Below are 17,141 nucleotides of genomic sequence, written 5' to 3'. Positions count from 1 at the left end.
TTGCATGAGGCCTTTTTCCCCACTGTAATTGTACACTGTATATATGAAAATGAAGCTTCCTGTCGGAGCAGTTCTGTATTATTCTCAGGGCTCCTACAACAGTTCAAAGTTTTTCCTTGTTGTAGATAACCATTACCTTGGACTCCATCAGAGCAATACTTCATAGGCGTTGTGGTAAAGGCAGCTGCATCGACACTTAGTCTATCCTTACAAAAAATCAAAACACAACATGGATTTGTCAAATTCCTCTACACTGTGCTCTGCCCTCCTGGTAGTCAAAGCTCGTGACAGCTGTTTGTAGAGTATTTCTTTTTTCAGTTTCTTCTTTGTGCTACATTGATTTTTGAATGGTAAGACAAATTGGGACGCTCCAATTCACGTAAACATGCTGAGAAACACAAAAGAATTACATCAGTCACCACCAATACTGTACCAACTCCACAATTCAAAAACACAATTCACTGAACAAAGAAGCATAATGACAATCGCCCACTCTGACAAAGAGTCCTGCTGGTCCAACCTTGAAAAGCTACTGTCTACATACAGTACAGTGTATGCGGTGACATACTGTAGTGGATCTATTAAAGGTGGTTCTTTGTGTTGTTGCAGCTGCATTAGAAATTTTCTCTTGCAGTACTCAGGACCCTTACATAAGTAAAAGTACTTATATCACGCTGTAAGAAAACTCCATTACAAGTAAAAGTAGAAGTATGTAGGGTATTAAAATTACGGAATGGACATAAGGAAAAATGTCTCCTGTATGTTAATATACATCATGTACAGTTAAAATACAACATACACATCATAACATTAGATTATTTTTACTCATCCTTTCATGTAAAAGCAGCATTTCACTGTTCATTGATTTGTAAAATGTAAGAAATTAGAAAATGCTGTCACAATAACCAGGAGCCCACTGTGACAGCTTCACAATGCTTGCTTTGTCAGAACCTCAAAAATTAAAAAATTTACTCAAAGATGCCATATTATGCAAATTTTCCAGTTCATACTTTTATTTGGGACGTTTTAAAGAGGGTGAAATACTTTAATGTTAAAAAACACATTATTTTGCTCATATTGTCCATTGCTGCAGCACCTCTATTCATCCTCTGCCTGAACGCTGTCTCTTTAAGGCGCTCCTCCCGAAAGCCCAGTCTGCTCTGATTGGTCAGCTCTCACAGGCCTGAGCACACAGCGACCAACCATGTTTCCACATGAGCTGGTGTTTTTGCACCCGGGGGAGTGGCTGAGGGTGATGACTGTACAGTTATGACATCATAACTTTACAGAAGTCCTGACAGCTCATTTGAAGGAAGAGTTTCCGAATAAGGGCTGCGTGCCTTTCATTGTGGATTGAGCATTGTGATACTTTCACAGTGTTTATGTAGCAACACCACCTGCTTGAAATCTCACTTTTTACAATACAGCCCCTTTAAAATAATTAAAAGCATGAATGTAAGGGTGCTCCATGTAAAGGAAAGTACTGACCACAAATGTATACATCATTGTTTCCACCTACAGGAAAAGTAGCCATGTGCCACCTGCTGGCATGAATGCTACTGCTGTATTTCTTTTTTGATAGCTGCTGTTCTACTTGTGCGTTTGACACCTGCACCACCTGTTAATCTAGATGGTGCACATCATATCCACAGCTGCACATCTAGCTTGCTGACCGTTTTTGTTTTGCCACTAGGTGGCACAGGTTAGTCTGGAAGAAGGGCAGCTCAGTGGCTAAAAGGTGATGGCTGGGCTGGTTTTGGATGCCTCCTAGCTGCACAGTGATTGGGTGTTATATCTGTACTGACCTGCAGATGGTAGTAGGGTTAATATTGAAGTTATTCTGATCATGATGGCTCCATCATACTAACGCAAATAAAACATTTTCTCAACCACTTTGGACCAAGGAACAACAACAAAGCATTGCTCTACTCTCTTAGCCCTACAATCCCACAAGGGTTAGTCAATTCTTGCCAATCAAAAAGATGACAGCAGCATCTAATCCAAGAGCTAATAAGGTTGGTGATCCATCATGTGAGTGTTACACTCTTACTTAAAAGCTTTTGTCTCTAAAGCTGCAATTCATTGTGCCCCTGATTACAGTGGAACTGGGACAAAGCAGGAGGAAACAATCAAACACAGCTGTCACAATCATGCAAACTTTGGGTGGTTTGGTGGTGTCATATTTTAGGCTTTGGTGATTACTTATTGATATTTCCTGGCCTCTGCTTTATATTACTTATAAGATGGATTCAAGGAATAGATGGGGCTAATGGAGCTGAACTGATGCTGTTCAGGCACTGGCCATATTTTTCCTATCACTTACCACAAGTATTTCGAGCACCTGCAAGATTTTACAAGAATAAGAGGAATATAAACCTGATACACGGAACTGGGATGGAATCCGAGTGCACATGTTACTCACCAAAAAGATTTTGTAGGTGAAGCAATGCATTATTTAATTTGATACATTAAAGGGGCACTATGTAGTTTTGGGGGCAGGGTCCACCATATATAAACAAATTAAAACAGTATAAAAATTGTATTGTCCTGTTTAGGCATAAAAAAAAAACAATGAAGCACTTTCTCCTGATTAAAATGTCTTCCCCAATACCTTTAAGGTGATACGTGACCTTTTTTACAGTGAACTCTCATCCTGCCCAGAGCACATATCTTGTGATTTATTCAATTTCACACCTCTACTTATTTATTTTCCCCGTGTATTTTTCTCATTTTGCTTCCGCTGGAAACCCCCAGCATGTTTGTAGATGAGGTGAGTCACAATGCACAGTACTGAAAATTAAACTGCGGCCACTTTAGCAGACAATCTCCATTTACTGGCTTCACAACTTGCACATTTAATGGCTAGCTGCTGGATCAGATTTGGCCTCAAGGGGAAGGTGGAAAATGTTTGTATGATACATTTTTAATCAAGTTCTGCTCTTTGGTTCTATACGTGGCAGCTGTAAAACATCAGTATGATATATACCTGAGGGGGTTAATTGAATGGATTTACTGCTCTGCTATAGGTCTCTCTCCTATATTATTTACTGTTCATGTCTACATAGATTTATTACATTTTTATGAATGCCAAAGAAGATGGAGCGTGCTTTTTTTCATATGCTATTTGATAGAAACTTGAATGGTGCAGGTGCAGCTGGATCACAGGGATTTTACACCCCAGTGACTGCAGAGACGTTCATATCTTAGTGCAAACACACTGTACTGGTCTGTAATTACTTAAGCTACATCACCGTGCCCACCCAAGTTCTTAAGACGTTAAGGACAAAATCACACATATATTAAATCTAATCTAATTCTAGGACATTAATACGATGCTGATGTTATTACACCCACCCATCGTGTGCGTATGTGTTACTTGTGTAGTCATATGTGTGTGCAGGCGGGGGGGTGGTGGCATTCCCCGCACACAAATTCACTCTCATTTCTGCAGGTTGTCGTGTGGAAATCAACAAATGTTTTCTGTGCCAATTCTCTGTCACAGTTAATTAAGCTTACACATGAGCGCAGTTATACACAAGGCAAAGAAAAACAAGAAGAATTAATTTCACAGTGCAACAAGAAGATGATATGAATTCAGGGACAAAAGACCAAAGCTGTTCTTTCCACTGTTGAGTCAACAGCAGAGAGTAAAGGCTGCTTTATACATTACCACCTCTAACCTCATGTTTCCACCCTTTAAAATTTCCTCACATTTTTAGGAAAGCCTTCTCAAATGAAAAACTGCTCTGGTGTATGAATATCCTCAGTATTTGTTTGAATTCATGTGCAGTAACACCAGCTGTTCTCCGGCACATCAGTCCTGCTGTGCACAGCAAGGCTTCAATCCTTACACCACCACATTATTAACAGGCTCGCTGTTTTCATTGATCTCATGATCAGTGGTGATTGTTTCTGTTCATTTCTACAGCATTTGTGTTTTGTAGTTTACGTATAGATTAAAACTCACACAGGGTGCGGCACTGAGGATACAGAAATACAGCATTTTGTTACGTTGTCATCATTCAGTGGAACTTCTGACTATTTCTTGGTACTTGATGATCCAAAATAATTGAAGTCAACAGAGTCATCATTCACTTTTCACTTGATCTCAACAGCTGCATTTTTTTATGGGATTTGGTGTATTACATTCAATGTCTGTTTGGACTGAGATTAAGGTGATAAGAAACAACTGTGATTTACTGGACTACACACCTGGCGGCTCAGTCTTCAATGTTGATGTGAGACAGGTGGAGAGAAGGCAGGGGAGCGGAAGAAGAACAGGCACAAGTGTGACAAGAGACAGGAGAGGAGTTTCAAACACAACACGGAGGTTAGGCCAGAGTTATTAGACCGACGGTACCAGACTGGAGTCGAGGCAGAGGTACCTCAAGTACCCTCTGAAACATTAACTGGAACTTTTCAATTCCTAAATGATTTTATTCCCCATTAGAGGTATGCAGAGTGTGGCAATGAAATTCAAAAAAACAAATTGTGTTTCTGTTCATTTTGACTCTTGATATTACTTGTACCTGGAAGGTTTTGGTTATTTCCTCCATTTTAAATTGTCATTTTTAACCCACACTATTGTATTGGTCTGAGCTTGTTTGCCAGTTTATGGGGGGCTCTTGCATTAAAGCTGAAGTCTCACCTCTTGGGGCTAACTGTGACTGAAAAAAGGAAGCACTAAGGAAACATAGGGCTATTGATTTTGTGTGTGCACTTACTCATACACAGTTGAATAGGTTCAAAAACGCACTTCGGCGTGGCCTCAGGATAGTGGCCGACCCATCCTACAACCCCGAGCGTAATGAGTTGGGAATGAGACTCAAAATCAGCTTTTCTTAGAAATAGCACCTGGCGCGTGGTTGGATGAGCCATAAATAAGTATTTGCAGTGGCTCTGGACAGGTGTTAATTCAATCATTTCTCAGTCATAATCTGAGCTGGAGATCTGAAAATGGTGTGATGTAAAGATCTCCAGTAGGGCATGCATTAAACTTTTATTGAGCGAGCTGTGAAGCTGTGATAGTGAGAACAAATGTCAGAAGAAATCCATTGAACGCGTTAAATGGAAGATGGACCATTCTGTTGTTAATAGATTCCCTTTAAAGTGGGAAACAAATGGTCAGATTCTGAAGCAACAACTGCGGTAACGTTAAGGATAAACTGGTATTGAACATAATGAGAAAAGGTAAGCTATTTTTTTTTTCACGTTTTCTTTTTTATAAGCAGCTTCACAATTGAACTGAATGACATGCATTACAATATTTTTCTCTTGTTCTTTTCATTTCCAAGGCAGCTGATGGATTTTTCTTATGTCATGACTCCGTTAGGACAAAACAACATATACTGGAGCAACAGAAGCTTTTGTATAGCATAAGTATTATATTAAGCCGACCATATAGAGGTACACAATGTAACACCAGCCTTGGGTCCTCATTCTAGTGATTTCCAATATGTCAGTGGAAGGATGTTAGCTCCTGATCCGCCTGCATACTGTCAATCAAGAGCATTCTTCAGCAGATATGCCCATGGATCTTTTGTTCAGCATACAGCTGGAGAATGTTATGCAGTCAATGCATTAGTTTACCACAACAATGACTATAATAGAGGATGCATGTGCTAGAAAAAAATGTCAGACATAGCAATGGGTCCAACTGGGATGGAAGTGATAGTGATGATCGTGATGATGATGTCCCTTACACTGTTGAAGGTTGGTGTGTTAAAGAGAGACTGATAATGTCATTATATCACCATGAAACGTAGGTCCACAATACGATATTCAAGACTCCTATCACTGGAAAGGAAGTTGAAGTGCATTTCTAAAGGTGTTGACCCTGCTGCTGCTGCTCCTGCACCCATAGAGTCTGTTGGAGGTGGCAGTGAGGTGACAGTGAGCAAATCAGAATAAAGCTGTGGTCCATCAGGTGACAAATCAGACACCAGGATAAAGAAAAAAACACAACTTGACTGGCTCACACAGGTTGAGAACACCTCCTAGGACTCCTGGGTCGAAGGGGTTTAAATCAACTTGATTGGACACTACTGATTGACAGAACAAATGTGTTTTTTTTGTATCTTCTCATCATTTATTGTTGAGATCACACTGCCTTTGAAATATTTTTTACAACATTGTAAAACTTAAAAAAAAAACAACACTCATATATATAAATACTAGTGACCTTTCATTCTGACCTCTGACCTGAAATAAAAAGATTACACTGTGGTCAGATGCTTTTCATTCTTAAGGAGCCACTACATGTGCATGAACACCGTTAGCAATAAAAGGTACCGTGTTTGAAAGAAGGAATGATTAATATTCTGCCCATTTCTCTGCAGGCATGATTATCTACAAGCGAGGCAACGTTTGTGTGAAATGCTTATTCTGTATTCCCATCAGACCACTTTGATGTTCATGCTGTGTTTTATCTTATCGTGGACATTCATTTCTTTCTACCCTCTGTGGCCATCACAATTAAATCTTTGACGGCACCGTTACACCTCGAATACAGCTTTCATCTCAAGCTTTGGCTCAATCTGTTCCAGCCCCAATCTGTGTGTGTGTGTCTGTGTGTGTGTGAATATCCACATGTAAGAAAAAAAGGAGAGCAAGTGGCATGCAAGGCAATATTTTCGCTATGTGTAATCCTTTTGAAGATAATTCATCCCTGCTTTTAAGGTGTGACAAACTGGATTGTTTAATTTTTAATTTTTTTCCCTTTTTTTGCCTTAACTGAGACAAACTCGAAATTAGTTTTCAAGTGCCTTTGACTCACTGCAAATGATTTCATTTATGGTTGTGCGTGGGATTTACGACATCAAGTTGTAATTAAAAGCAGCACGCCAATGCTGACATGACGACACAACTCATACTAAAGAAATTGTGTTTACAGGGCTGAAACTGACACTGATCCTGTAAAGAACCCTTGAGACCCTTTGGCAAGTCCAATGATACAAACTTGTGTGTACTCAAAATTCAAAGTAGATTCCAGCATAAACGGCAAGGTCTCCTAAGATGACATATTACAGTATTTCAAGCTGCATTACTAAAAAATGTGCGGAAAATTACGTAAAAAAACATACAAATTGAGTTTTGGCTTTGAATATTTCACCTGTGTACAGTGTGTGTTTGTTGTGTAGGCGTTGTGCTTCATAACGCTGCAATTTAAAGCAACATTATGCAACTTTTTGACATCGAAATAACAGCTTCAAAATCATTTTGTTGACTCAGTGTCTTGTCATAGGGTGAATGGTGTCTCAGCCCCCCTCTGCCCCCCTATCACTTGTTTCTGCTCTGTGTAACTTCAGTGAGAGGGGAGGATCACAGCGTTACATACATTTTGCTTCAACATACAAGTTTTCAACACGTAACATTGTTATGACGTAATGAGTTTTGTTTGTAGTTAGCACCTACATTATGTCTGACAAATGCCGCTTTTGAGTTTTTGATATTTGAGATTTAAAATGACCTGTTTTTAATGTTATTATTTATTAATTATTACTCAAATACAACTTCCAAATTCAAATAACATTTGTGTGGGAAAAGAGAGTGTAAGTCTATATTGTGTCAGTTGTGAATGGGAAACCAGAGCATCTGGCTTTCATGAATGGGGTGTGGTTAGGGGACATTTGTACTCACACACAGGACTGTAAATATGAATGACTTTTACAACAGTGTGGCAGACAGCAGCAAGATCATAAATAAAAAAAGAACACTTCTTTGTGAATAGTTAACAAAACCCGAAATAAAGATGCACTTTCAAGCATGATGGCGTTTTATTTTTTAAGACATGACGTTTGCCCCACTACAACATCTACAATAATCCCACGTGACTGTATGTGTCGTGCGTTTATGAATTATACCTGACGTCATTAATTGATCAGAGCAGCTCAGTTGTGTGGATCTGGCGCTCTGGCTCATCACTGTGAAGCCTGCTGCTTCTCTGTCTACACACACAGTGGTGTCCGGTGTGATCCGCTCTCTGATGCTGACAGCACTGAACATCTCTCAGACTTTATGTGCTGTAAGTGATGGGGGAGAGGTTAAAAAGTGGCAGTGGACACTTACTGGGACCTTAATTGGATCAAGCGTCGCATTAGCTAATTCAGCTCTTAGTCGCTAAGGTAAGGCAGTTTTATTTGTATTCAATACAAATCCATTAGACAAAGTGGTGTTGTAGGCAATTTTAAGTCTAAAGTCTAAAACCTGTCATCAAAATGTTTTGTTGACCCAAGTAATTTGCGCAAAATACGCAAAACCTTCTGGATTATTAGTCTTTCCTTGTGTGATTTTACCTTAAGTGTCTAACAAGGCAGTTTGGACATAATTAAAGGGTATCCAGAAGTGTCAAACACAGAACACATGATTGGAAACCAGCTCCCAAATTGATTGATTGGCCTTTGGACAAAATCTGAAGCTAAACGACTAATATTTTCTTTAGGAATCTGGCAACCGGCTCAAGGTAAACCACCTTATTTTATCTCAGCTTCGAAAAGTTCGGGAAAAAAGGCAGTCTGACCAGTTGCCACCTTAATCACGTGTATAGTTTCTCAACACAAACTCTGTGTTCTCTGTTCTGTGTCTTGTGTTAAAACCATTTAATCAAACCTCTCAAACATTCAGTTTGGTGTAGCACACGTTGGCGTTTCCACGGAGCCAAATAAAGCGTGCGTAACAGCGCGTCTGGATGAGTTTTACGCCTCGAAGCGAGGGGCGAGTCTGTAATACTTGACTAAATTTAAACTCAGACTAAAGACACTACGCTGTGACACAGTCAGATTCATCATCCGCGACAACGATGAACTCATTTTAAATCTTGATGATCAAGAGGACTTGGAGCCTCGCAGCCAACACCACCACCTCCGACTTCCCTCGATTTGACCCTTTAATAATACAGTCCGGAATCGATTTACAGCTATGCACTTAAGCTCGTGTCCTTTCCATATGTCGATACATTGAATTTTTTTTTTTTTTTTTATGGAAAAATAAATTTGCTCAAGTTGAGGGACAAAGTATGTGTGAAATGCCTTTTCTGTGGTTGGTTATTTTGTCGAGAAGGGATTTGAAACCCAACAAAAATAAGCAAATTAAAACAATATATCAAACTATAAAACATAATTGTTAGTGTCTTTCCCCCCCTAATCTTTAAGTGTAATGTTTGAAGGGCCATTCAGACATTTCACTAAAAAAAAAAAAAAAAAGGATAAAATGATTGTGCTGTGCAGTGCCTTTGTAAAATCTGATGTATTAATTGTTTGGTATTGACCGTAGCCGTCTTCCTTACTGCTCAGTTGCAGTAACACTTGTCTTTCTCACACTTTCACATGAATCCATGATAGGTTTCCTTTCTGACACATACAGCATGTGTGGTTCAGCAGCCTATAGCTAACCAGAAAGCGACAAATTGAGACAGATACTGAAGAGGCTACAGCGTAGGGTTTGTGTCTCTCCTGTGTGCCAACTCTCACAGTGTTTCACTTATTGCTTTTCATTTGTTCCATCTAGCAGCATTATTACAAAAAAAGATCCTAAGACTTAACAGAAGAGAAAGCTTGTCTATCAAGGCAATAACTAATGGTGAGAATATGTCAAGTTTGTATTGTAATCCCTGCTAATCTGGCATGTGGGAAAGAGTTTTAAAAGAGTGTAAATACTAAGATCCAGCAAAATACGTTTGTTTGAATGTAGTAAACATGCCAAATATGAGGAAGTCTGTTTCTGTCTGTGCATGTTACCGTTTGGCTGTAAAAATCGGTTGACTTAAGGTGACACTGGGATGTGTTTGAGGTGCATTTCCCAGTTACCTATTATTAAACCACCTGTTTATTGACCCTTATGTCATCCATTGATCTATGCCTGTCAGTCACCATCTGACTTGAGCTGCTGAAGCAGAATGAACACATAAAATAGACTGTGCTGATGTCATCAGATAGCTTTAAGGCATGGTAATGTATCCACCCTCTCCTTTAAATTAGAGACACCTATTCAGGTAAGGGTACCGAAAAGGTAATACAATAACAGACCAAATTCAAAGACCTTATTAGCTACCTGTTCACCTGTGAAACATGTAGCAAGTTTCTTTTGTCTGAAGTTTCACAACTAAAAAGAGGAATTACAACTGTGGAATCAACCTTTGGACCCTTGTCACCGTAAACATTTAGCAACACAAGAGAGCATTTGAGCACATGAATGGAGTTTAGTCTCATTTGCAACACTTAAGGATAAATTCATCCAAAAAATGTTTATTTAGTGATTATCTTCTCACTCCCGTGCCGATGGAAAGTCATGGGAAGTTTCCTAGAAGCTTTGTATACACAGATCATAAGATATTACATTATCAGTTTGACCAGTCTTTAACATTGCTCTTGAAAAACTGGTAATTTTTCAGATGGCACTGTTAGATGAAGACATTGCATTCCACTCCAACATACCTGTTCCTCTGGATATAACGGTGGCTGTGGTCTACTCTGTTTTTGGTGAGTAACAGAAATTCAAACACATTTTTTTTTTTATTCCTCAACAGACGATATAAAGAGTTATGAACACTAATGGCGCTGTCAATTAATTCTCTACTCGTTCTGCTCAGGCTGAAATGAACAGCATGAGGCAAGACAGCATACTGTGAAGCCTTGGCAGCATGTGTTCTGAACGTGTTACTAAGTTATATGCAGTCCACTTCCACTTAGAATACATAACTAATGTGAAAATGTGTTGTTTTACCCATATTTACTGTATGTATGTATGTATGTATAAATTCTGCCTGCAAAAGCCCATCTTTTCTTGGACATGCACACATCAATGTACAGATCCCGTGAGGCAGCCAGTGTGGCAGCTGTTCCTTTATTATCTGTGCTTCTAATACAACCACATAAAGGGCCTCTGATAATCATTTCTATGGTTGGCCCATAAACTGAAAAATAAAAAGGTTAACTTTCATCTCAGGCTTTGATCTTGGCAGCATTACCAGAGAATCCTTACATTTCATGTATTAGCAGGCTGCACACAGATTTATTTTCTGAAGACACTTGTTTAACCAGACTGATTTGACTTTACTAATTTTAAAATGGTAATGTTACAATTACTAAACTACTGAAGCAGACTTTTTTCCTATTTGCTGTGTTTGTTCTAGCTTTAAATGTGCCTGGAATCACAGTACTTTGTTCACACTGAGTATTTTTGGTTTATACATGGCTGTTCATTATCAACCACTTAGCTTAGAATGGGGAAAGAACTAGCTTGAGTTGTCTCAAAGTAACAAACTCTCACCAATTAACACGTTACATCTGATTTCTTTAATCACATTAAAGCCAAAATGTAAAAAACAGTTACCTGTTTACAGAATGTGTCAAGTGATGTCTTCACGGGAGCAGTAACTTCCTCTGGATCTTTTTGCGTAGCAAGGCTAGCTGTTTCCAGTCAGGATGCTAAGCTAACCAGATGCTGGCTGTATCCTAGGTCATAAACATGTAATCTGAACTGCAATCTGAATCTGAAATGTAATTCACAAATATGAATGTATCTGTAGTTTGCAGAACCTTTAAACTGGGCTGTAATTATGTAATAGAGGTGTCTTCCCTTCTAATTCTTTGCAAGAAAGCAAATACGTGAATCTCCCAAAATGTCACATAACTATCGCTCTACATACACAATGTGATTCTGACAACTTGTCGACATTAGCACATCAGACTTGTGAGCCACAATCAGCACTCCCTCACATTCAGGGGTTGGGGTCTGTTTTTCCTGCAGGAGTATGTTCACTATTTGGCAACAGCACACTTTTGTATATCTCCTACAAGAAAAAGCACCTCCTGAAACCTGCCGAGTACTTCATCATCAACCTCGCTGTTAGTGACTTGGGCCTGACTCTGTCCCTCTACCCCATGGCGATAACGTCGAGCTTCTACCACAGGTACCGCAGCTTGAACCGACTGTAGTATTAAATCAAAGTGAAGAAACAAAGTGGCTGTTCTCACCACCAGAGAATGGGATACTTTCATGTGCTGTAGGGAAGATTGTTTATAGGTATTGCTTTGACTCCCTTTCATATTTCATGGTTCATTTAACTGAACTGTATGGTTGGTTAGCAGCATGATTGCCTGTGAGTTCACACATATGGAGTGTCATGCTCATGCTATTCTCCTCTTTTCCCTCCTTCACCCTCTCCCTCATTGATCTTCCGTCTCTGTCTTTGCTTTGCATTTCCCTCTTTCTCTTTCTCACACCCCCTTACCCTCCTACACAGGTGGCTGTATGGGAAAACAGCCTGCTCCATATACGCTTTTTGTGGCATGTTGTTTGGCCTCTGCAGTCTGACCACTCTAACCCTGCTAAGCATGGTGTGCTTTGTGAAAGTATGTTATCCACTCTATGGTAAGTCTTCAAAGAAGCTATTTTTGCCCAATGAAATGACACAGGATTAACCATCACACCCCTAAGTGGCTGATTGTTGATTTATCTGTGCGAGGAAACAAAATGATAATCCCTCCATAAGGGACTGCACATTAGCCTTCCTTTGATGACTGACACGTTCAGGGGCTGCACTCAATAAGAATTACTTGTGATGTTGGGTAATGCAGTGCAATAGGACCTTCTGTCTGACCTCAAGAAATTGTGTTTTCCCAGGCAGTGTCACAAAAAGGTCTCTCAATTAGAAGCATTTCGTAAGACCAAACTTACATGGATTATTTTTTATCTTTTTAAAGTCTTCCTTTGAAATGTGGATCTACAAAGAGATAATGTTCTCTTTAACTGCATTTATTTTAATGTCTCACTGTGGTATCAAACCCCCTGCATATTTACAGAGGCACATGTTTCATTACAGCTTGCTAATGTCTATGTTTATCTTATGGCAGACACAACATTACTCGTCATTTGATCACCTCTGCTTGCTTCAGAGGCCTTATTTTTCACCTGCTGCTGCAGTCGTCTAGGTGCCCACGCTCTACCTGAGCTAGCCCTGCAATTATCAATCCAGATAATTACCCAATGTTCCTTTCGCACTTCAGCAAAATTGGCTGCAACTGTCAAGCTGCCATGAAAATAAAAGATTCTGGCACTAGTGTTTGCATCTGCACTAACAAAATGCTGAATAAAAATACACCAGGTTTGCTCTGCTTACCCAAGTCACACTTGAACGACCTGGTGACCACTGTACCCAGTTTATTTTTTCAATCAGTTACACAAGCCAGCATGCAAACTGCTAATCTGGTGAGGAACATCTCTCTGTGACTGCAACACACACTCCTCGATCTGTTACCCAAGGCATGGCATCCACCGTTTTTTGGCCCAGCCCAGTCAGAAAGTTGCACACGAGAGGCCTTGCATTCTTTACTTTGCCTTGATTCTTCTGCCTCTGTTCAGAGCTGGTGTAAAGACCACAATTTGCCAAACGTGTCAGACTGTCCGAAAGTTACCCCCCATTGAATGATTAGCTCATCTCCCCCTCTATGATGGTAGGTTTTTATAAAAACTATTTTGTTTCCAGCAGATCCAGTACTTAAATGAGGTAAGTGCTTCTGAGAACATGCCTAGGGGGGCATCAACATGGTGAAATATCTCTCATGCTACTCAGAAAACCAGGTTTTCACACAACCTTAAGATTTCAATCACCTAATTGTGCCAGAATCTTTAATCTACATGAATAATAAAATCTAAACTTAATGTGTTTTCACAGGAAACAGGTTTAACTCTGTTCACAGCCGTCTGCTCGTTGCCTGTGCTTGGATCTATGCCCTGTTGTTTGCCTGCTCCCCACTGGCCCACTGGGGGAAATACGGACCAGAGCCTTATGGCACCGCCTGTTGCATTGACTGGCGCTTGTCCAATCAGCACACCACGGCACGCTCTTACACCGTGGCACTATTCGTCTTCTGCTACATCCTTCCATGCTGTGTTATTGTAGCATCCTACACAGGCATTCTGGTCACAGTGCAGGCATCTCGCAAGAATATGGAGCAGCACATATCGAGGCAGACGCACATGAGCAGCATCCAGATAATTATTGTTAAGGTAAGAAGAAAGTTTGATAAACAACAATTATTACTTCCATCATGCCAGAGATACCATTTAGCTCACATGCTATTAAGTGCCTTTACGCTGTCCACGAGAGTCTCAATTTGAAGTGATGATTTGAAGATAACAAATTCTGAAAAACCTTCAAAGCACCACTGGGATGACTATCACAAAAGAAGATTGTAAGCTTTGCTTTACTTCTGCAATCTGTCACTCGCAGTCTCTTTTCAACTTTATACTTGCCCTCATCGTCTACAATCACATCTACACTATTATTAATCCACTTGCACTCTTTCAACTCCGTACAACATATACGCCCACAGACAAAATTAGTCCTTAGCCTGAAACTTAACTCTCCTCTAAAAGTCATTTGGTCGCACCTGTGATTGCAAGTACAAATCTTTTACTTTCGCCCAACCAATTTAAGGCCGACGGTAACTTTTAAACAAATGCAAGAAAAACCACCACATGGTTGTGCAGATACAGTAATGTGGTGGTGGTTCAGGGGTAAAATATCAAAGCGCCTCCTTTGAGACAAGTTCTCTGGAGAGCTCCTCACTCCTCCATTTGTTGAAGAAATTGGCAGTGACCTCAATAGATACTCCAGTGATGCAGCTTCTCATTAGCAGGAATTGGCTCTGGCTGGACTGTGATGGATGAGAAGCTATTGCTGCCTTTGCTGATAAATGGTGATCATCATATACCATTCCCCTTAAGAATAATTCTGACTCATCCAAAAAAGCTTACACAAATGGCTTTCTGCCCATGTAGCATCTGACTGATGTTGGTCAATAAACCTTTCAGATTGTGAAGATACATGCTCAAAACAGCCAGTCTGAGGCTATTCTGTACATTTTCTTATTGTCAACAAGTACCGTGAAAAGACCAAAAAGTGAATTAATCCACTGAAGAAGTATTGGTTGTTTGGCCACGCACTACCCAGTCAAAGACTCACAGACCTAGTACACCCTGTCATAGCAACAGCAGAGACCCCTCAGCAAGATAATGCGTCCTGCCACACTGCAAAAACTGCTCACGAATGGGCCGAGGAACGTGACAAAGAGCTCAAGGTGTTGACTTGGCCTCAAAATGCTCCAGATCCCAATCATATTAAGCATCCTAGGGACAAGTCCGATCCATGGCGTTCCCACCTTGCAACCCACAGGACTCAAATGATCTACCACCATCAACCTGGTGATGAGACACCACAGGACACCCCCAGAGGTCCCTGTGTCCATTCCTTGATGGGTCAAGGACAAGTCTGATCTTGGTGGCCGCCATGGATTGGACTCTTTCTAGCACACCCCCATTGGATCATGCTCGGATCCAGGGAAGTTGGAGGCCAAGTCGATGCTTTAAGCTCTTTTCACATACTTTGGGATGCAAGGTTTCCCAATATAACATTGGCTTTTAGATCAATGTTAACCACTTCACCTGTCAGTGGTTTTAATGTTGTGACTGATTGGTGTCTACCATCCTGCTGCCATAAGTACACATTACAACATGAAATGTGTGATAATCTGTGACTGACAATAGTCCCAAACAAATACACTAACTAACTCTTGTGTTTACTCTGACTGACATGTTTTAGAAAGCTACTCATTTAGCCTTTTTTAAACATGAACAAATGTGTTCACTCCATAATGCATCTTAAAAGATTTACTTGTGAGAAATTTGTGTACTTGGGGCTGAGAGCCACAAACAGGCTGGGGAAGTCGAAAAGTATTGAGAAACATGCATTAGTGGTTTTGGTGTTTTCTTGGCATTTGTTAACGTAAGAAAAATTATATATTTTTAATATCAATGACACTTTTCTCCATTGTGTTTTATTTCCCGCAAGCTAAGTGTTGCTGTCTGCATCGGTTTCTTTGCGGCATGGAGTCCATACGCTGTGGTGTCAATGTGGGCTTCCTTTGGACAGATTGAGAACATCCCTCCTCTGGCGTTTGCGATGCCAGCCATGTTTGCCAAGTCCTCCACCATCTACAACCCAATCATCTACCTGATGCTGAGGCCGAACTTCCGCAGGGTGATGTGCAGAGAACTGGGTACTCTATGCCACGCCTGTCTGAAGGGCTGCCTCTGCTCTGAGGGGCTGGCTAAGTGCTGCTGCAAACCAGAGATCAGGGCCAGACTTCGCACAATCCACGGACAGACCAACCAATTCCCTTTATCCAACTCATCTGCTCAACCTCCTATGGTAGCATTACAGGACCACAGCTGTGAGAAGTGCAAGGATGCTTTCGAATGCTTCAGACGCTACCCTCAAATGTGTGGTGTCACTAACCCTACTGCCAATGGAGACTCGTCTAAGGATCAAGACACTCCAGTTTCCCAAACACATAAGCAAAAGACTCAAAGCATGTGCCACAAAAGGTCTCTGCTGGCCGCCATGTGCGCAAAAAGGACTTCGGAAATAGACAACTTCCATATTAGTTTAGAGATGGTTCCAGGGCATGCAAAAGTGGCTTGGCCCTGACATTTCTCTCCATTTCTAGGTTTATAGAATATCTCTGGACATATTTAGCAGGTTATGTTCTGTGAGATGTAAAATTACAGTACTTAATCTATTTTCAGGAATTCAGGAATGCACCATATGCTCCCTAAGCATTTGGGCAGCAGCCATGCAACCTATTTATTTTTGTGCTGCCCACTGTGCTTTATTTTGGCTAATGTGACAGAACGGCTTTGAGGTTAAATGCTGACAGCTATAATTTGAATGGTATTTATGGTATATTTGCAAGCCATAAACAATCTAATTATGTTGCCTTTGTAATATATGCTCTTAATGTATCTCTGAAACATTATTTGTGGCTTGGCATTGAGCAGCGTATTGCTTTTTGAGTCGAACAAGCCTCTAAATCATTGTGCCAGGGCTACGTGACTTAAGATAGACAGGTCTGGGAGTTTTCCAACTATTCCTTTCCAAATCAAAGTTGTCAGTGCCAGTATTTAAGCGCTTGTTCAGATTTATAAATGGTCTGTGAGTATTAAATCCCATTGGCTTAGTTTTAGGTGTTGCAGCAACTTATGTTCTATTTAAATCAATTGTGTCCCACCTGAAACATTCCTTGAAGCACTGCTGGCAGCATCATATGTCTGAAAATTAATATATTTGTCTATTACCTTAA

General features: G+C 40.4%; 1 protein-coding gene across 1 annotated transcript; it reads left to right on the top strand.

Moving 5' to 3' along the window:
- Window positions 1-10,387: 10,387 nt before the first annotated feature.
- opn7a (opsin 7, group member a) lies at window positions 10,388-16,489 on the top strand. The gene is made up of 5 exons (XM_073491498.1): window positions 10,388-10,475; window positions 11,746-11,908; window positions 12,242-12,369; window positions 13,673-14,007; window positions 15,851-16,489. Exons 1-5 carry the CDS (start codon window positions 10,388-10,390, stop codon window positions 16,487-16,489), a joined length of 1,353 nt encoding a protein of 450 aa, XP_073347599.1.
- The last annotated feature ends 652 nt before the right edge of the window (window positions 16,490-17,141 follow it).

This window comes from Pagrus major, chromosome 21 (assembly GCF_040436345.1).
Source record: "Pagrus major chromosome 21, Pma_NU_1.0".
In the NCBI taxonomy this organism is placed as follows: Eukaryota; Metazoa; Chordata; class Actinopteri; order Spariformes; family Sparidae; genus Pagrus; species Pagrus major.
Note: the sequence above shows the minus strand (reverse complement) of the source record. Positions and strands in the feature narration are given on the sequence as shown.

Coding starts and splice junctions, on each gene's coding strand:
- opn7a (XM_073491498.1), top strand. CDS start 10,388: ATGGCACTGTTAGATGAAGACATTGCATTCCACTCCAACATACCTGTT. Junction 11,909..12,241: donor ACGTCGAGCTTCTACCACAG/GTACCGCAGCTT, acceptor CCTCCTACACAG/GTGGCTGTATGGGAAAACAG. Junction 12,370..13,672: donor AGTATGTTATCCACTCTATG/GTAAGTCTTCAA, acceptor GTGTTTTCACAG/GAAACAGGTTTAACTCTGTT.